The following is a 21,068-nucleotide window of genomic DNA, read 5'->3' as shown; positions in this document are numbered from 1 at the left end:
CTGAAGCCGATTGGATATGCACTTAAGTTTTAGACGCAGCTTTAACCTGAGCATAATTCATTCAGTTTTTATGGTGAGAAAGAGAAAAAGGTGGGAAAGCCTCGAACACCTGAGCAGAGCAGATGTGGAGTCAGAGCTCAATAATAAAAAAAATTTTAAAAAAAAGCTGCGATTCAGCGCTCACGTGCTAATCACATCAGCCAGCTCTAGTTAGCGGCAGACGGCGCTAATTGGTTCCAGAAGAGTGTTGCTCTCGTTCACACCGGCTGAGACGGCAAGCGGCGAGGGCGAGCAGAAAGAGAGAGAGAGAGAGAGAGAGAAGAAAGAGGGAGAGAAGGAGGGGGAGTAATGAGAGGTCAGACGCCATCTACAGTCGGGCTGCCAGAGCCAGAAAGAAACGCCAATTTTATGGTCAATTGGGCGACGCATCTGGACTCATAGATCACAGAGCTGCAGGGCTGGACTTAGCACCCAGATCACACACACAAACCAGACCACACAACACACACAATCACAGCCAAACAGGCTGCACACACACACCAGGGACACGTGATTGACAACCGTGTTAAGAAAAGTGCTCTGTTAGTATTATTTTTTTCATTGACAATTTAGTTGGTTTATTACATTACTTAAAGTTTTGGAAATCCCGAGACCACTTTATGGAGGACATTTTTACCCGGTCTTGTCTCGGTCTCAGGCTGGGCGGACTCTGGATTTTAAATCAAGATTGGTCAGGACCACCACTGAGAGACCCTTTGATTAGAAGGAAAACGCCTCTTTCCAAAAGAACAAATCATTTTAGTTCATTTGTAGTTTGATTTTTATCCCATTTGGGGTGAAGACCCTCTGACACATAGAGGTCAGCCTGCTTCAGCAGTTCACAGATGACGAGGACATTGGAGGTGGTCCCGTCTCCTGTGATGTCATCCTGCGCTGTGGCAACCTTAGCAATGAGTGAGGCTGTCGGGGGCTGAATTTGCATCTCATGTAACAATTTACGGCCGCAACCTTCCTGGTGTAAATGTCTCGGTCTTGTCTCGGTCTCGGAGCACTCTGGTCTCTGGTATGTCTTGGTCTCGGTTACCTTAATGTCATCCAGCCTGCAGGTACCCCTCTGTAATGTGTCTTGGGGTCTTGGGGGTGTCCTAAAACTACCGTCACTAATCGATATGATCCTTATAATAATTTAGTCCTTTCAGATGAACGTGTCCTCTCTTTTGGGGTGCTCTGATATGAAGTTATGAAGAATGAATGTTTAAATCATTGTCCAGGACTGTTCTCTAATTTTTCATGTGTTTTCCATCACGTGTAAATTGTTTTCCAGGTTTTCAGGAAACACGTTGGAATCCTGCATCTGCATCATCAAATCTGAGTGTCAAGTGATGCCACCAAAGTCAGTGGACTTTGAGAAGCTCAGGGTGGTTTCACATTCGGAACCTGGTCCCGGATCCGAGTACGCTTGACCCCAAAGTCCAGTTCATTTGATATGATTATGTGCTATACCACCATCGTGACCCTGTTGCTTTAAATGGCGCTGTAACTCTGTTCAGGCGGTCTTACCTCTGTGGGCACAGCCAGTGAGGGCAGCAGGGGCGTCATGCAGTTGTACCTCTGCATCGTCACCATGATGACACAGCGCAGCATCTCCAGGAGGGACGCTGTCGGCCTGAAGACAAAAGACACGTCAGACAGCAGCTCAAAGTCTGACACACATCTGTATTCATCTCCTGGCCTCAAAGTTTGAGGAGACCTTTTTATTTTAGTTAAGTCGTTGCAGGAATAAAAGGAGCGTTCATGAGAGGGAGCTTCAATTTGCAGAGTTCAAATAGATTTCAAATGTTGAAATTGTCACATTAAGCAATTCAGGGCTTAGCTTTGGCTTTTCATATCTTGAAATTAGATGTTTATCTGGACTTATATTAAGCGTAATTACATATTTGTGACCATAAATGAGACAAATACACTCAATAAGATTTCAGTTTTTGTAGTGAAACAGCGAGATATGTCTTTTTAAGTCTTGAAAATCTTTAATATTGTAAACGCCAACAGTCGAAAAAGTACCAACAGCCTGGCTTCCACACAAAAATCAGGTCCAACTATTTGAGCTAACATGTAATTTATTTGACTTTATTCAAATGTAAGCCACTTAGTCTGTCCAGAAACACCCTGTGGCTGCCGTCACATCAGGTTTTCCTCCCCGTTCACCTCCACGAGGAGCAGAGCGAGAAGTACTCACTGCTGCCAGAGCTCACTCAGGTTTACATTTGACACAAACTCTCCAGAGATCGGCCTGTTTTTCCTGTTCTTTTGTTAGCCCGTTAGCCACAATAGCTCTGCAAAACACTTTCCCATTGTCTTCCTGCTTTCAGCTTCGGCATGCCAGTAAAATTAGCCAGACAGAATCTGGCCTGAGTGCACATTATTATGAGCAGTGCTTTGCTTTGGAGCAGTGGTTCTCAACTTGTCGAGCCTCAGGACCCACCAGCTACTCCTTCATGAACAATGGCGACTCAAACTGTCTGATATTTTTCAATCTATCAGATTTACTTAAAGAAAATTTGTGCAGATTGGACCTCAGAGGTTACAAAGCGGGATAGAACAAAAAAACGGAATAAAACAAACTTGTTAAAAAAAAAAAAACGCCTCAGAGACTTTTTGTCAGCATTTTTCTTCCAGGCGCACATTCACGACCTTCTAAAAATGGCTCCGCGTCCCACATATGGGTCCTGACCCACCAGTTGAGAACCACTGCTTTAGTGTCAAGCTAACATTACAAGGCAAACAGATTCTGCAAAGTCAGCAAACAGAACACCAATCGCAATTCAGGCCCATGTCTGATCTCAAAAAAAATCTTTTTGACTTTATTTTCTCAATGAAATCAAAGTTGCAACTAATGGATATTTCATGTGTAATATTTTATGGCAGCAGCTAGTTGACAGTTTGCATTTTTAGCTCATTCATGTGGACAAAAGATGAATTAAAATATGTGTTTTTTTAATAAATTGTTAATTTTAAGTTGTTAATTATCTCCCCACTAGTTTCAGGAGTCGGTTGTTTCCCTCCTTTTCTGTCTTGTTTGCCATCTTGTTCCCCCTCAAAGATTTAGAAATGGTAGCTTCCAAACCATTGGCATTAACATCCAGAAGCTCTCTTTGCATCTTACGTCGAAGCTACACTTTTTTTTTCTCTAAATGTGCAAGAGAGTCGATGAAACAATCAGTGGTTGAGCGTGCTGTACCTCTGATCGATGATGTAGCTCAGCGAGGTGAGAGTGAGCAGGATGTAGAGGACCATTCCCAGGACGGTGAGCTGTGACATCATCTACAGAAGGATTCAGAGAAACATTTACATGGCATGAGAAATGCGGTCGGGAAAAAATACATTAGAAGCTAAAGCTTAAATGAATCTCATGGCTGGTTGAGTTACGATCACAGGAGAGCTGACTGGGAGAGCAGACAGAAACCGCACGGCTGCTTGACTGTTGACTTGGCACTGCCAACCAAAACATGTCTGACCTTGGGAGTAAGTGTACTGGCACATACGGCATCCTGCAGAACTGAGTGCAATCTGCTTCTTACTTTACACTGACAAGCCTGGATTACAGGGAGGCTCTAATCAGCCTGGATGGGTCTTGACGGAGGACTTGACCACAGAAAAAGAGATTTGAAGGGAAACTAAACCCCAGAGTTTTTTAGAATTTACAAAAATGCCTCAAGAGTGTCAATGCATCAACATGGACAGGGCTGGAGGGGGGGGTAAGACACGCCCACTCATTCCTTCATGCCGCAAATATCAGCCACAACATAATAAAGTCTATGATATACACGCAAACACATACACTGATTAGCATGTTTAGCTAGGTTATTTAGACATGGGTAACAGAGAAGCAGCAATCAATTGATCACCACTTGCAGAGGTTTTCAGCTGAAAAAAGTGGCTGGGCATTTTGTTACTCTTTAAGTTTGAATCCTTATCCTTTTGGGGCCCAAAAAACCAATACAGGAGCAGAAATCCTGTGCAGAGTCTCTGCCTTTTACTCTACACTGACAGTCCTGGTTTACGGGAATACTCTTACCAGCATGGATTTGCCTTGAGGGGGGAAATGAATGCAGAAAAAGAGACTTAAAGGCAGGGTTGATAATTTCATCCAGATCCACTTTTTAAGATTCTGGTTGAAGTTGTCTTTAGGTCCTGACAGAAATGAATAACTCATGTTCTCTGAAAAAGGAACAAAGAAAATCCGTCATCTGTATCAGTTGTAAGCCTGAAAAAACTTCAACCAATGTCTGCCATGAGGTACCAATCTGATGAACCAATCAGACGCCTCCCTGTCTCCCTGCTCGCTCTCTACCTCTTGCGTGCTCTAGCCCACACTCAAAGCATGAGCTGAGGTCCGCTTCTGGACCAACGGCTCTCGTGCATGTAAGTGAGGGGGCGTGGCTTTTGAGGGTACACAGAGGGGAGGGGGCGGGTGCAGACGGAGCACTGAAGGAATGCTACTTTCAAAATCATGCCAGTTATCGAAAATGACCAACCCTGTCTTTAAGTTTGAATCCTAAATGGAGCCAAAACAACCAATACAGGAGCAGAAATCCTGTGCAGAGTCTCTGCATTTTACTCTGCACTGACATTCCTGGGTTATGGGGACGCTCTTATGGATGTGCCTTGCAGGGGGGGGACTTGAACGGAGGAAAATAGACTTAAGTTTGAATCAATAAAAGCCCCTAAACGGAGCCAAAACAACCAATATGGCAGCAGAAATCCCATGCAGATTCTCGCTGACCTTTTTCCGAAGCTTTTTTGGACGCAAACACAAAACTGACAAGAGGAACAGGACGTGATCTACGGCCTAATTTTCCTTCTCTAACCTACGGCCTTGGCTGAGGGCGGCAGCTGGAAGCTCGGCGTCTCCTGAGGACGCCGCAGGCTGTCAGCTTCGGTTTAGATTTCGCCCGACACTCAATACAGAGCCTAACAGCCAAATCTCTGTGACTGCTCCCAATACCATGCAGCCATATATAGTAAACATAAAATCCACCCATCAGCAGGATGCAATAAAACCCCTCCCCCGTCTTTATGTTTATCCAGCAGTCGTAATCCATAAACCCCCATAAGAGCTGAATGATCTGAACCCTCACAGGGGATTTGATATAATTATGTGTTCTGTGAATCAAACGTGGGATTTTCTGGCCTCGATCCAATTTGTCAGAGTGAGTCAGAGCAGACTGTCAAAGGTTGTTAAAGTTGAATGATTATTGTGTTGGAGTTCAAAGGCTACAGGTACAGTTATTTTTAGGAAGCGGTGTTATTAGGGGGGAATTATTTTGGTATTAAAGGTTACATGAGCGTATCTGTTTGTGTAACCCGGGGGGGGGGGGGGGGGGGACAGAAGTGCTCGCTCGCATAATCTTCATTTTTGTTTGGCTATCTATCAACCTGGGCGGTCTGCACTCGAGCGTTCAGGTGGTGAAAAAGAAGAAGAAGAGGAAATGTGCTGTGTGTCTTTCATCGAGCTAATTTTTAATGTGACCAAACGTCAAACTGCAGCAATAACAGCTGAGGACAGAAATGAAAGTTAACATCTGGTGGCAGCGGACTGATTGTGTTGTTCTGTCGTCCCCGGAGGCGGAGCAGATTTACTCATTATTCAGGACGTTATTTTAACAAGAATATGATGACTTTCACGACGGCTCGGAGAGTTAACACTCAGTGCGCTACCATGATGTTGAAAAATTTGATTTATTGTGTTTGAGTGACCAAAATTAGCCTTTTGAAATGAATGTAAACTAAGAACTAAACTACTTAAGCCATTGTTGCTAGGTTACAGTAGTGGACTTCTGCTGCCCTCAGCAATGACTGTTCGGTGTGTTTAAAGGCCCTGACACACCAAGCAGACAGCAAAGAACTAGCGGCGACGAAGGCCGACTGTGGCGCCTCACGTCGCCTTTTGTCTTGGCCAAAAAGTTGCACCCGAACACACCGCAAAGACTACAGCCGACGGCCAACCACCTTGTACGTTCTGCTCATGCGTGAGAGGAAATAACTCTCCATGCCAGCAGGGGGCAGTAGTCCGTTGACCATGGTGAGCGCTACATTGGTTTTGTACTGAATAGGTCGCTGCATGCGTCTGTGAGGCTCCCAGAGGCTTTGATGGAGCCAGACAGCAAGATGATTGGTTCTAAGATTGGTGTACTGCTGGCATAAGGATAACACCCGTCTTATACAATTGGTCATTTCAACATCATTTAAATGCAGGAATATAAATCTTTGTGAAAAGTCGGCATGTGGCTTAATTTACAGAAATAATCTCAGGTATAATTTCAGATGATTTTATGATCCAGCCTCACAAACTGTAGCGCATGCCACAGCAGGTATTTAAGTTTAAATTCTGCAGTTACAAAAACACTACATGTCGAGTCGAGTTGTCCTGAGACGAGATATTATGCACATGCTCACTTCCCCTCGCTGCCTCTAATAGTAACAGTTCATCAGACCTATAATAAAAGGTACACGTTTGGCGTGCTGATGATGTAATTGAAGAGTAGCCTAACCTTGTTTTCATGGCTTCGAATTAACGCTCGGCGCCATAAATTGTCCGGCAGTGTATCATCAATTGTCAAGCTAAATAAGCAGCTAGCGAACATGTGGGTATAAATACATAAGAGTGACATGATTTATTGTCGGGCCGGAGAGCTCACTTTGTTATTTTCCCTCCAAGTCTTGATTGCTGCATCCTGAAGGCTGTTTGGGTTGGGAAATGGTTGACTCGACAATTAAGGCGTTTGTGTTCACTGCTGGACCACCAGCTGGTGTTTCATTCGCAGGCAGGGAGGGGAAACCTCGACCCTGGAGAGGAGGTGTGTGTGTGTGTACTGTATGTGTGTGAGGGGTGGGGGGGACCACAACTGAAGGATCAGAGTGGAGGTAGCCATCACAAAAAGGACGGGCCGTTTTGATTTGGGAGTTTGAAGGGGGGGGGGGGGGCTGGGCGTGACAGAAGTTTCTGGCTAACCAAAACTATGTCTGGGGGAAAAAGGCTTCCAAAGATAACTGCTGAGGAGACCTGTTTCTTTTTTTTTTTTTTCTGCGGGGCAGGAGGAGGAGGAAGGGGGTCTTTTGGCTCGTGGAGTGGAAAATAATAGACAAAGGTTGTTCTAAAGGGGAACGTCGATCAGTCATCCTGTCATGATGTTAGACAGAGCTGCTCTTTTCCTGCACGATAAGTACAGGACTCTGCTCGAGCACCAGAAACCACAACAAACAAACTGTAATTGGGTGAAATAATGTTGGCAAACAAACACACAGGCTTAATTAAAGAACCCAGGACCACCTTGTCATACTTCATATGAGGGATTACAGGAGCCTAAACGTCACAGCAGCTGCAGGAGAACAGATCGTCACCAGCTTCTAAAAAAACATAGATAACACCATCTCCCCTACAAAAGCATCCCTGTAGTGATTTCTGCATGCCATCTGTTCATCACCGTCAACATTTACAGTTGTTTTATAAGTTTTGAACACATACCATCTTCTTTTCAAACAGATCGTGGTAAGTCCACAGCACCAGCAGGAAATGGATGACCACATAGAGCTGTAGAGGAAGAGACCAGCTGGGATCGTGAGGAACTTCCTTTCCAGTAACCTGAACATGGAAAATAGAACATGTTTAACCACCTGATCTGAAATTGTTCTGTAAATAACCCAATTTTCTAAACAAATTAACCTTTATTCGTGATAAACATCAGATTCATACCAACATGTTCAGAAATGTAACCCTCAGTAGGAAAACTAAAAAAAAATGTCTGTAAATTTCCAGGGATCATTTATGAAAGCCTCTTAAAAAATCCTGAAATGTTCTGCTGATATTACCTGATAAAAAAAATTCACCAACATTTTCTAAAATGGCCAACTAAAATTCCAGGAAAAATTCTGGGGATGGTCTTGAATATTATCAGGAAAAATTCCTAAATTCCTTGAAATCCTTAGAGGTCCCAAATTATCCCAAATGTCCACGATTCCTAAGAATATATGAAAAAATGTTGTGAAGAAATTCCTGAAATTTCTGACAGTTTCTGAAAATTCTCAGACGAAAAATCCCCCAAGAATAAAAAACAGATGAAAAAATGGTTCCGGGATGTATATCCCATAGTTTAAGGAAATACTCCCCAAAGTTTCCAGAATAATTCCCTAATCAGGTAAAAATTTTAATTACATTTTTGGAAAAAAGTTTTGATAAAAAATGATTTGATGAAAAAGTACCCCAAACCCTAAAAAGTTTCATGGGAAATTACCACAAAAAAGTCTTCAGTCTCCTACAGACTGAATTTTAAAAACTGGAGAAAGTCATTTTGTTTCTTTCCACAGAATAAGTCCTCCAGGATTTATTGGGTGTACTAGTTTCTCCATAGCAGACTATATGAGTCCTTCAGTAAGAACTCCCATTCGACCTGTTTTTGTGTTTCTTATTAATAAGTAATCAGGCCTCAGGGCTTCATGTTGAGACTACATACTTTTTGGGGAATGAAGCACAAAAAATCTGGCCAATAACAGAGATGCCTGTCTGAGATTCAGGGGGGTTTCCCAGGATTCAGAGGAACTGAAACAGCCACATGTGGGTTCCTCCTGAATCCCATCCTCAATCCTGGACGGTATTTCAGCCAAAGTCAGCAGGAGCATGTTCAACAGTATCTCCTCTTTACCTTTCCTTTACTTCCTCCTTTAACTCCTTCATGGTCAGACATCAACAAGCAACTTTTCACTTGAACCCTCTCAAGATATTTAAAGGGGGCATATTATGAAAAATCCACTTTGTACAGTGTTTGTGAACATATATTTGGGTAACCTGAGTGTCTACAGACCCACAAAATGTGAAATAAATCCATTCAGTCCTTTGTTTGTGGTCTGCATAAGTCTTACAACGCAGAGAAAAATGCTCAGTTTCTAATTTGCTCTCCTTGTGATGTCACAGTGGGATTCTGGTAGAAAAAATCCCCTCCCCTCCCCTGGTATCTCCACCCATGGACTCCACTCCCAGCCTAGAGCAAGACTTTAGGCAGGTCGGCCATTTTTATTCTCGCTACAGAGGAGTGATGTCTACGGGAAAAACTCGGGGGGGGGGGGGCTCATTGCATTTAAAGAGACACACACACCAAAACGGAGCGTTCTGAGAGCGCTGGTTTATACAGGGTCACAAACCTCCTCTGCTGCTTGATTCATGTTATAATTTGACCAAAGCACAGCACAGATGTTTCATTTAGACCACAGGGGGACTGTTTGAAAAGGTGGAGAAGGGGGATAGTATGTCCTCTTGAAGTTCATCTCCTGCTCTTGCTGCGTTTAGAGGGTTTTAGAAGCCAAATGTAATTACTCAGTCAAAGAGGATTTGATTCTTTCTTTAAGTGTGAAGCATGAGGGGCTCAATATGTGACTCCATCAGCGTTATTTCAAAGAGGCATTCAACTGGAGCCTGTTTCTTTCTGCACACACACACACACACACACACACACACACACACACACACACACACACACACACACACACACACAGACACTTCTACTTTAAGTGCATGCAGTTTGAATCCCGCAGACTGCTTTTAAAGACAGTGAAAATGAACTTATTGTGTTCCCTCTACAAAGCTTTTATTTGATGTGGCAGTTTCTCGTAAAACTCGCAGAATAAGTGAATCCTTCAATAAGGCGTGCTCTGAGTCATTTAGCTCTGTGTTTCTCGTGTCAAAATGAAGGATAATGAAGACTGAGGGCAAAAATGTGAGAATATATGTGACGTTTTCTTTATTTTGTTCTCACCACAGGATTGTCTACGTGGTCGCCGAGTCGACGTTTACCAGGTTTCCAACTGGGCCCGTTGAGGAAAGTCAACACTTTGTCTGCGATGGTCTTGTAGGTTTGGGATCGTCCCCACAAATCAAAGTAGTAGTGTAACTGAAAGACAGAAAACAAATCAAACATCAACCTGCAATCAAAAGCTGCATTTCACTAATTAACGTTTATTAAGCCAAAGCTGTGTGAACTGATCCTGATGGAAATGCTTCTTAATGAGTTCATTAAGCGCGACATCGCCCCCCGCTGCGTTCTGCCAGCAGTGAAGGCAACGAAAATCATCCCCCCTCCTGGTGTTTCACTTTATTGGCCTCCTTCGCCTCAGACGGGCACTTTGTTTGGAGTAAAGTAATAATGTTTGTTTTTTTTTTTTTTTTAAAAAGGAGGGAAACACGAGCTCGGATCTCATCTGCTGAAGGTGTTTATTGTCAGACGGTTGGAGGCGAGATGCTCGATGGTACACAAACCATCGATGGAAGACGAGACTCACCTGAACGTAGAGGATGTCAAAGGTGTTGATGGGGAACACCAGGCCGTAAATCACTTTTTCTTTCTCTTCAGCGAAGGTACCTGAGGGACACATGAACAGTTTGACTTGAAAAATAAATCTGAGTATTTCTGATGGTAGATGTTGCTGTGTAAAGAGAACATCAGAATTAACTAATTCCATTCATACACATTCACAAGCCGCCGCCGAAGCAGAGGGAGCCGCTGGGTGTTAAGTGTCTTGCCCAAGAAAACATTGGACATGTGGCTGCAGGAGCTGGGGATCAAACCCGACTCTAGAGACGACTCTACCACTGAGTTGCAGCTCCAATATCAGTACCATGACATTATTATATCATGATTATTGTTTCATACATTAATACATTTTATTCAATTCCATATTTCCCAAATAACATATTAACCACATCTTCTACAATTCTACGGTTTAATTTACGCTTTTGCAACGTACATCTGAGAGTAAGAAAAAAACAAAACAAGGATCTGCTCACCGAATAACCGGTCCCAAATGATGAGAATTCCTCCGTAGTTCTTGTCAATGCAGTAAAGGTTTCTCCCTGTTGAAAGAAACATTTTGTTTGATGCAAGTTTTTAAATCGATTCAACATGTCTTATATCAGTTTTTAATTTAAGGCAGGGCAAGACGAAAACTAGCATGATTTTGAAAGTAGCATTCCCTCAGTGCTCTGTCTGCACCCACCCCCTCCCCTCTACGTTCCCTTAAAAGCCACGCCCCCTCACTTACATGCACGAGCGCCGTTGGTCCAGAAGCGGACCTCAGATCGTGCTTTGAGTGTGGGCTAGAGCACGCAAGAGGTAGAGAGCGAGCAGGGAGACAAGGAGGTGTGTGATTGGTTCATAAAAATGGCACCTCATGAGTTACTAATTCCTATCAGGACCAAAAGACAATTTCAACCAAAATCTTAAAAAGTGGATCTGGAGAAAATTACCAACCCTGACTTTAAAGGAGCAGTATGTAACTCTGATACCTAGTGTTTAAAGTGGGTACTGCAGTCCAAATTCTAAACATTGTAGAGAGCTGTCTCCCCCCGCCCCCTCCTCTCTAGAGTCGATGCTCACGCAGGTTGCCATGTGGTGGACACTGAAGCTTCAGTGTTTATCCAGCTCTGCATCGGTCTGTAAACCTTTCTGCGTTCTAACCTCTCTCCATTTTTCAAAAGCATCTCCAATATTGATCCTAGTTTGAGCACGTTTCTGCTCATTTGCTCTGACCTGAAAACTGGTCTCATATCTGGTAAACCGAGGGGCGTCCAAAACAGCTGTCTACCTTCTCTGGTCCAAACAAATCCAGAGCATTCAGGACCAGAATCTAAAGTTAGAAGGAGGACATACTGGCTGCTGCATTGTTGTCAGAGAAGCCAGCACTTCAACATAGCATGTTTCCTTAATGTCTGATCATAAAGTAAGGTGATTTTATCATTTCACTCACGACACATCTAACTTACTAACGTCATCATAAGACTCGTTACATGTTCCTTCTCTTCCTTTGGACACCAAACATAGAATAAGAAGACTAGAGTGTGAATGTGTTTCTCACCGTGATGAACTCTGTGATGTTTCGGAGTGTTGAAGATCCACTCCAGAGGTCCGAGGTTTTTGACAAGCTGAAATAAAATGAGAAATGTTTTTTAAAGGAAACATTTTAAAACAGAAGTGACCACATTTGGAAAATCGGCACAGCAATGCTTTGTTAATGTCACTCTGATTTATTTCTTAATCATTATATTGGTTTTTATTCTTCATATAAGTTTGAATGTTCGATTAAAGCCTCGTACAGACTGCATGATTTTTGCATTCTTTTAAGTTTACTGAAGCCAAACTTCAACACAGCTCTCATAATGTTGGTACATCAGCTCTCACACTGTGCGATGATGTATCTTAGGCTGTGAGCCAACACGCAGCATCATCAGTGTGTGTCAACCCGATCGAGCAGAGGTTGCCATGGCGTCCGTCTCTTTTGAAGGTTCTCAGTTATCCAGGTCAAGGTAAACTGGACCAAAAGAAACTGGATCAAGCCTTTAACTAAATTCACTTGCCTTTGGATCGAGCTTCAACATGTTTTTTACGAAAGGCTTACTAACCTTGTTTTATCCAGGACGTTTGATTTATTTACTCTTTTAAAATCATTTTTGTCATTTCTATTTTCTTCTCTACATCTCATTTTTTACAGCTGCATTGTTGTTTTTATTCTCATGTTTCTGTACAGCACTTTGTAACACTTTCCACAGCTCTGTCGCGCTGATTAGTGCGTCTTTCACGCTGCATTTCTATTGGTTGGTTAGTTGACATAGATCGTAGAAGCATTCACATTGTGAGATGATTGTCCTACATTTCTGACACTGTCAGATATTTGTCGCAGGCTGTCTTTGGTCACATGTCAGGATATGGGCAGTGGTGTAATGCAGGGTATACGCAGGTACTTCTAAATCCCCTCTGATTCACACCTGTGTTTGATTGACAATATTCAGTATGCTGCGATTTTTTTTCCTAGGATGGTGAAGGGATGACCCTCCATACTCTGTCTCTGTTGGTTAGTACCCACTGACTGAATATGCAAGAGGAGTCTTTCATGTCATTGTTAATAACAGAGGCCGTTTTTACTCTGCTGATCGGGACAAAATTGGCAGTATAAATTAAGAGTATACCCACTTTTTGAGGCACCACTACACCACTGGATATGGGTCATCATTGATCCTCTAATAGAGCGACCTAGAGCATCCATTTTGGAGCCTCGACCACAGATATGACCACGATTTTGTTTGGAACAGCCCAAAATCATAAAGTCTGCATGCCACATAAGAGCAGTATTCATCAATCAGACAAGCCCTCAATGACTGTGAGCAGTGGAGTATTAATGTTAGGCAAGGTAATCGTAACATCAATACCCATTACCTGCCATTCATAAAGAAATACATCATGTCAATGTCATCGTAAAGAACATTTTGTTCATAAAAAGACCCGATTTGAGCCACTTTGTCGTCTTAGATATCCAACAGATCCACCAGTGAGTCATTAAAGATTACAGAGGCCACACACTTTATTCCCCCTACGTTCATATTCCCCCCTTTGACTGCAAATCTCCATTTTCTTTTTTTTGATGTTGTGCATGAATACGACAGACCTCTCAGTCTGGAGAAATGTGCACGGCTGGTCAGGATTTCTCAGTGATTCATTATTTCCATGTAATGGCTGCGTCTGGCAGCCGAGCGTGAGAGTTTCACCGTGAATGAAAAAGGGGTCTCCACCACTTCGCTCTGAGGCTCCGGAGGCCGCAGCGGTGCAGCGAACAGAGCGCCAATAAATTACATGACATCAAAAAAAAGGGCCATAAAGGAGGCATAAATTACATCCCCTCAGAAAATTGAGACTATTACGACTGTTTTCACTAATAGTGCACTAAAAGATGGAAGGCGTTTCAAATCCATTTGGTTCCCTCTGAAGATTTTAAAAGTGATACTCCCAGTCGCTTTAGAGGCAGAGAGCGGTCATGCTTCTGTTTGGAATATTTCATAAAATCTCATTATTTTTTATTGAACACAGGTTCCTCTGAAACGCTGCGTCTACAAAGGCTCTACCTAACGGACAGATTATTGTTGGCACATGGAGAATGATCACTTCACAGGCGTTTTATTCAGTCATATGATCATTTAAAAAACGGAACAGACGAGGGGACTACGGGGTCTTTAACCTGTGTTTGAAGGTTTACCTCTGTGTGGATCCAGAACTGGTACAGAAGGTTTAACTGGATGTGGACGGCAAAGATCGAGGGGGGAGCGACCAGAGCCAGGGGCAGGTAGAAAATCTGATGACAGACAGGAGAGAAGTTAAAACAGTAACCGTCTAACAAACCTCAAAGTGTAGATTCACAGAGAGCTCGTGGCAGGAGCGGATCCAGACTTTGGTGACTGGGGTGGCCAACCTGGGGCCCTGACTGCACATACACACAAATGAACAGCATTTATTTACCCTTTCTTTGTCCCCCCAAAAAATAATCTTCTCTAACTCCTCACATTACAGTATCTGAAAGAGGATATTTATGTGATTATTGTAAAAAGTAATAACACAGTGGTGATGTATAAGGACACAAAAAGAAGATTTCTGAAGCCAATGCATGAGTGCAAAGAAACTGCAGTTCCTCGAGTGTCCACTTGAGGCTGCCTCCAAAAGCCTCACATGTCCCATACACACCACATATTAAAATGCCCATTACTATATTAATGCCTTTATTTAGAGATAGGACAGTGGATAGAGTCAGGAATCTGAGACAAAGAGAGAAAGGGGAATGGCATGCGGAAAAAGGAGTCACAGGTCGGAATCGACCCCGGGCCGCCCTCTTGGAGGACCATTGCCTCTGTACATTGGGCGCCAATAACCACTAGGCTACCGGCGCTCCATAATGCCTATTTTAACAGCAGAAACGCTTCAGCTTGGTAATTTAAGTTTAGCAGACATTACTCAAACATCAGTTATCAGTGTGTTGGTTTGAGGTATTTTCACCTGCAGATTTGATGAAGTGCGATGTATTTCTGGCGTCAGGATTGGCCATGATTGGAAAACAAGTCTCGCAATTTCTGAGTTTTCCAGCACGTGTGAACCGTCTCTCAGAGAGGCAGATAATCTAAACCACTTAAACAGCTTGGCACTTCAGTTTTTATAATTGGGGGCTATTTTAACGGATACATGTGTTCTTACAAAAAGGACGCTGTGTTTGATTTTGAGAACATTTGACCTTTGAGGCTGGGGGTCGGGAATCTTTTCTTTCAAAAGAGCCATTTCTGCCAGTAGATCCCCCCCAAAAGAAAATCTGTCGGGAGCCGAGAAATATGTTTGAATATTTGATTTCTGGCAACAGATTTACCAAAAAGCGCTCCTGGGGCATGATATATATAAAAACAGATGTTTTGCAAAGCCGCAGAGAGACACCAGAGAGGGGAATAAAAGGTTGTTGGTGGCCGACCCCTGTTTCGGCCGTACAAAAAAAGCAGAAAAAGTCATTGGATAATGCCATTAATGAACCAGACCTGCTGAGGATGAGGAAAATCAGATGATTTATTTCCATGACTCTCTTACCCATGAAGTGAACTGCTGCGTGAGCGACTGTCTGAGGGCCGTGGTCAGGTTGTAGTACTCTGAACTGTGATGAACCTGGTGAGCAGCCCAGATGAAGGACACCTCTGCAGAGACAAACACACACACACACATATAGATCCAACTTATACTGACGCCAAAGAGTCCAAATCTCATATGAGGGTTATCAGTTTCCTCCACCTGCTCATTAATGTGTTACAGAGCTAACAGCAGCCATGTAACCGCGGCGAGATTCACACTCGGGCCTTGAACCCTCGCACACATATTCGGCTGTCTTTACGAGTGATTTATCTCTAAAATCAACCCCGGTCCTTCCCAAGATAAGAAACAAGATACTTTCAACCCCCAGAAGGACGCATTTCGGCCCCGCTCCTGGCCAGGCCGTGATGAAACGTTGAGCCTCGAATGTAGCCGGCCATTTAGTTTTGAGAAGGGGGGGGGGGTGTTCAGGTTATTATGACTGTGGAGGTATTCGACTGCAGCTGGTTAGCGTCCAGCCTGACGTCCCAGAGCTCCAGTTTACATTCCTCTGCTGTGTTGTGATACTTGCTACATTAATATCTGTGTTACACTTCATTTTTACACCCAAAGGGAACAAGCTTGTTAAGTTTCACGGGATCTCCTCGCCGCTTTCCGGACCACCCCGTCTGCGCTGTGCTTTTTGGCACCTCCCGTCCACTTTGGCCTCTGCAGCCGTACAACTGAGAACAGTAACCTTCAAATATTGCTGAACCGCAAACCCCCTTATAGACTATGTAGAGTTTAATGTATTTATTATAAGGAAAAGTAGCTGGAGTTATTAAAAGGAGGTTTGAGTTTTACAAGGCAGCCTTCATGTGTGATTAAAGGATCAATTATCAAACAATTAAACTTTAAACAAGTGACGGTGGTCACATTAAGGAGGGTTTGAAGTTTAAATGTCAGGCTTAGAATTTAACATGAATTGAAGTGTGGTCTCTGCACACACATACACATATAATTTTTAGCGTCATAACAATGCATTTAAGTTATTCCAGATAATGTTACTGGTCTCATCATCCCGGCTTTTCCTTAAAATGGAAATTTTAGACACTTTTGTACATTTTTTTCTTTGCTTTCTGGTGGAGAGTGAAGATGAGAGGATGCATGTTACTCATAATCCCTGTATGTCACTGCATTGAATATGTTATCACAGCTAGAGGCCAGTTAGCTAGCTTTGCATAAGGACTAAAAGCAGCTCTGTACAAGCTGTTTTTTTACACTCTGTTATTGAGAGACATACACCCATATCACACACACATGCACAAACAGGACCTGTGGACATGCATTAGTGGACAGATGTCAGAATGGGGCTGCTACAGAGGTAGCATGCCAGACCTGTTGGGACTTCTGTGCCTTGCTCAAAGGCACCTCAGCAGGACTCAGGAAGTGACCTGGCACCTCTCAAGCAACCTGGCCGACTTCCAAATTTTGGCCTGTACTTGGTCTGACTTATACCGGTAAGGTAACTGGTGCAGCTTCATAGGTTGCTAGGTGACAGGGGCAGGGCTAAGGAATGACGGGGTTGGCTGGTGACGCAAACGGGGACTTCACCATAGACCAGACCGTCCCATTTCCCAGGCAGCGTGAGCCGTCTACGCTGCCTGGCTCCTTCAAAGGATGCTTCCCCCGAATTCAGAGAGAGCAACCGTTTCCAAGCTAAGCTAACCATTTATTTATGGCGTTTCATCACTACGATACTGAGGCAATAGTCATAACAATTATCAACTACCTCTATGTCACAAAATACATATGCACGTTTTTCAATGTCAGGCTATTCTTAAATCTATTCTCATTGGAAAATCCCCCAAAATTGCAGCAGTGATGCAGCAGTTTTTGTATTCAAGCACATATGTTCAGGGTTTCCCCAGCGTCTTTGGATACCTGATTGAGAAAAATCATTCCAAAGAAACACCTCAGACTCCCTCCCACTTGAATACATTTGTGAGTTAGATCATGAAGTCTTGAACCTGAATGGTTGAGGTGTCCCGCTTCACCTGAACAAACACACGGCTTAGACCTGAAGGTGTGTGCAGAAGGAGCAGAGGAGCTCCCCGATCTGTCTGATCGAGGGAATCCCTCACACGTTCAGGGAAACTGTGGAGAAAAAAAAAAAAAACGTCCCACTGTTGAGCAAAAATCCACCCCTTGGTTTTTTTAACACGGAGATGGCTGAGTTTCTGCAGGTGTGGGAGGAAAAAAAACTGCCACTGGGAATGTTTTTGTGAACTGAGGTGAAACAGAAAAGGTGTTGTAGGCTGTATTTACCTTCCAAACACAGACGACAGTGTTAAGTGTGAGAGGAGAAAAGACGGGGGGAAAAAAGATCAAGACTGACAGTTAAACAGAAAAATTACAACACTCCTTCCGTTCTGAACCATGGGGGATCCGAAGATGGACTGTCCCGCTAAGAGACATATTTAGAGGATAATCCAGCCTTTGTTTAAGTCCAGCAGCCCTGAGCCTTTTTTTCTCCTCTCTGGAATCGAGCTTGGCAAGGTCCAGGTCTAAGGGCGGCTAAGATTGATGCTCGTTGTCACTGATAGGAAGTAGGAACGGCTAGGCTTCACTGCAAGCCTATGTCCTCATCTCAGGACTCGGCGGGACGCTGCATAGTTTGGCAGGGCCAATTCAGGAGGGAAGGCCCGTTAATGGTGAGAACCAGTGCCACAGAGTCTGCATTCCCAGCAAGAGCAGAGAAACGCTGAGGACGGCACTTCCATCTGGCCTCCAGCGAGCCTCAAATCAGGCCGTCTCAGGAAGAACGAGGGCGAGTGCACGCTAACTAGGTGATGGACAATTAGGAGACTTTTATGACACTTTTAGACGTTTGCGCAAATCCCTCAAACTCAACTGTATGTCGACAGAATATGGACGTCTAGTTGGAAATCAGGATCAGGGTGGAAAAGAGCAATTCTACGGAAGCCCTAAGAGGACACGCATCCATACATAAGTTTTCATTCAGTTTTTTTTGGTTGTTTTCTGGAGATCTCGACTTATTTATGACGTATCTCGGGATAATAACGCATGTTGTCTTTTTCTTGAGATCTCATGACACGAACTCGTTATCACGGGACACCCAGCGTTGTTTTCTGGAGATTACGTCATTAATAAGTTAAAATCTCCAGAAAACAACCAGAAATAACTTACCACAGGATAACGGAGTGGCTGTAGTATTATCATAATAAAACCAAAAACTCTAAGGTGATTTGTTTGAAATAAAACCCAGATCCTTGTGCCCTAATGAAAGGACAAGTGTTCAGTGAAGACACCCCATGCTCCAGTCATGCCCTTATATCCTTCTGATAAGTTGCATAAACTACCCAATGGGCATTAGTTGAAACCGCAACCTAAACAGCATCGCTACCTTCAACAGACCCAGGCTGCGTACATGCAAGCTCCCGGTAGTGAAAACGCTGATGCTACCTACCCTACAACGTGGCCCCTCTCGGCCATGTAGACCAATGGGCAGCAAGAGACAGGACATCACCAGCGTTGTCAAATGGGAGCCTCTCTTCATTGTTGTTTCACCCAATTATTCCCAAGACACATCAGGAAGGCTGGACGGTTACATCTGGCGTCCCAGTACCACCCCCTAAATTCTAGCTCTTACCACCCACCATACCCACACACAGAACTTCTATATCTTACATACTTTACCACATTTCCATCACAGCCAAAACAGCATAGCCACCTACAACAGACCCAGCCTCTGTTGATGCTCGCTCTACGTAGTGACAATGCTAATACTGCCAACCCTACCACATGGCCCCTCTTGTGCCCAACAACTCAACCGTGTAGACCGATGGGCAGCAAGAGCCTAGACATCACCGGGGTTATCAATCAATCAATAAATCAATTTTTATTTGTATCAACTCATAAGTGTTATCTCGAGACACTTTACAAGAAGCAGGTAAAATACCTTACTCATTGTTATGTTACAAAAAGCAGGTAAAAGACCTCACTCATTGCTATGTTAGAAAGATCCGGCCTATCCATCATGAGCACTTTAGCAAAGCAGCAAAAGTTACAGTGGTAAGAAAAAACTGCCTTATTAAAAGGCAGAAATCTTCGGCCGGATCCCCGGCTCATGACGAAACAGCCTTCACAGGCCTAGACTGCGCCGCGCTTGGAAAGGGATAGGGGGAGAGATGGGATAAGATGCAGGAAGAGGGATAGAGAGCAAGGGGGGTGGGGGGAGGCAGACCGTCCATCAGTTATCAAGTGGGATACAGTCAAAAACCCCAAAAATTACAAAACCTGTGCGACTCAGATACGCGTTATTGTGCTGGCCGTCACCACCATGCTTCAAGACGAGGTCTGGGAACAGCAAGGTGACGTAATGTTATGCTTCCAGGTTACAGTTGAATTATATCATGACACATAATCAGGGCCTATAAGTCATAATCAGTCATGTTATGTGACTGAGTAAGACTTTAACAGACTCTGTTTACATCCATCTCAAGCCTGTCAGGAGCGCTGCTTACATAACCAGAGTCATATAAACCGAAGACCCAAAGTCCGACTGAGAATCATAAATCCAGTCCAGTGAGAGCCAGCTGTGAGAGTCGATAATTATCAAACTGTTTTCTAGATAACGCTGCGAGTGCGAGCAGTTAAAAAGGAAAACAATCAGCATAGAAGGAGATCATAATGGACTCATTTAAACAACCTTCAGAGCATTAAACGGCGCCATTAATCGGCTGCCTGATCATCACCCTCAGCGACAAATCTCTGGCACCAACGGATGTGTGCAGCCCTCTGAGTGGTGGGCCGACCTGTCAATCACAGGGGTAATGGCGTGTGAACAGCCCTCCGGTGTTTGGATTGGAGGGCCCTTGGATGGGATGCCAACCTAAACAGCGAGCAGTGGACTCGTAGGGACGGTGGGCTGACTACCCCCACCCCTCCCCTCACCCGCTGCGGCTGCCATACTTCATGCTGTCCACACGGCTCAGCCACACACACTAAACCAAACACACACTCACTCCGGTCAGGCCCACTTACAGCTCTCACAAACAAGAGTAAAAAACTATGTCTAAAAAAAAAGTGAAGGGTGATGGAAAGTGGCATTTTTCTTTCATATTTAAGTAAACCCACATGATTTTTAAATCGATGATTTTCCAGATTCTGTTTGTTCTTACTTAGTGAAACCAAAAACATTTAAAGCTCACTTTCGATTAAAGTCGATTTTGGCGCCCCGCTTTGGACAAAGCTGGATGATTTATCTCTTTGCTGATCTTGACATAAACATGTGTTAATATCGTTTTATGATAAAATATCTCGTCACAATGAATCTCTGGTATTGCATGTTTTAGAAAAGCCGATTCTGCAGCGTGCTGGTAATCGCCTTGTCTGACTCCTGGCAGAGTCCTTCACACGGTTTAAATTGCGCTAATACATTGGACTAATTGAAACTAAGGCAGTTCTGTCTTTCCTTTTGTACATAACGGACATTTTATCAATTGAAAACTTGTGTTATCAAAGTGTTAAAAATGTGGATAACCCTGATTGTGATGTGATTAAAGTTTAACATGTGCAGTGTGAATCCCTCTGTGGGTCCCCCTTCAGTCTCTCTCTCTCTCTAAGTAGACGCTC

The 21,068-nt window shown here is 43.7% G+C and overlaps 1 protein-coding gene across 1 annotated transcript in view; it reads right to left on the bottom strand.

The window, feature by feature from the left end:
* agmo (alkylglycerol monooxygenase) overlaps window positions 1-21,068 on the bottom strand; it is a 49,375-nt gene that overhangs the window by 13,680 nt on the left and 14,627 nt on the right. Inside the window, exons 4-12 of the mRNA XM_061049844.1 lie at window positions 15,435-15,538; window positions 14,071-14,166; window positions 11,902-11,968; window positions 10,835-10,900; window positions 10,330-10,409; window positions 9,807-9,941; window positions 7,526-7,642; window positions 3,239-3,321; window positions 1,561-1,666 (exon numbers count right to left, since the gene is read on the bottom strand). Coding sequence (XP_060905827.1) covers window positions 1,561-1,666; window positions 3,239-3,321; window positions 7,526-7,642; window positions 9,807-9,941; window positions 10,330-10,409; window positions 10,835-10,900; window positions 11,902-11,968; window positions 14,071-14,166; window positions 15,435-15,538 — 854 coding nt within the window. The remainder of the gene's footprint in view (window positions 1-1,560; window positions 1,667-3,238; window positions 3,322-7,525; window positions 7,643-9,806; window positions 9,942-10,329; window positions 10,410-10,834; window positions 10,901-11,901; window positions 11,969-14,070; window positions 14,167-15,434; window positions 15,539-21,068) is intronic.

This window comes from Labrus mixtus, chromosome 11 (genome assembly GCF_963584025.1).
Source record: "Labrus mixtus chromosome 11, fLabMix1.1, whole genome shotgun sequence".
NCBI classification, from domain to species: domain Eukaryota; kingdom Metazoa; phylum Chordata; class Actinopteri; order Labriformes; family Labridae; genus Labrus; species Labrus mixtus.
The sequence above is the reverse complement of the archived record's forward strand: the minus strand, read 5'-3'. Positions and strand labels throughout refer to the sequence as shown.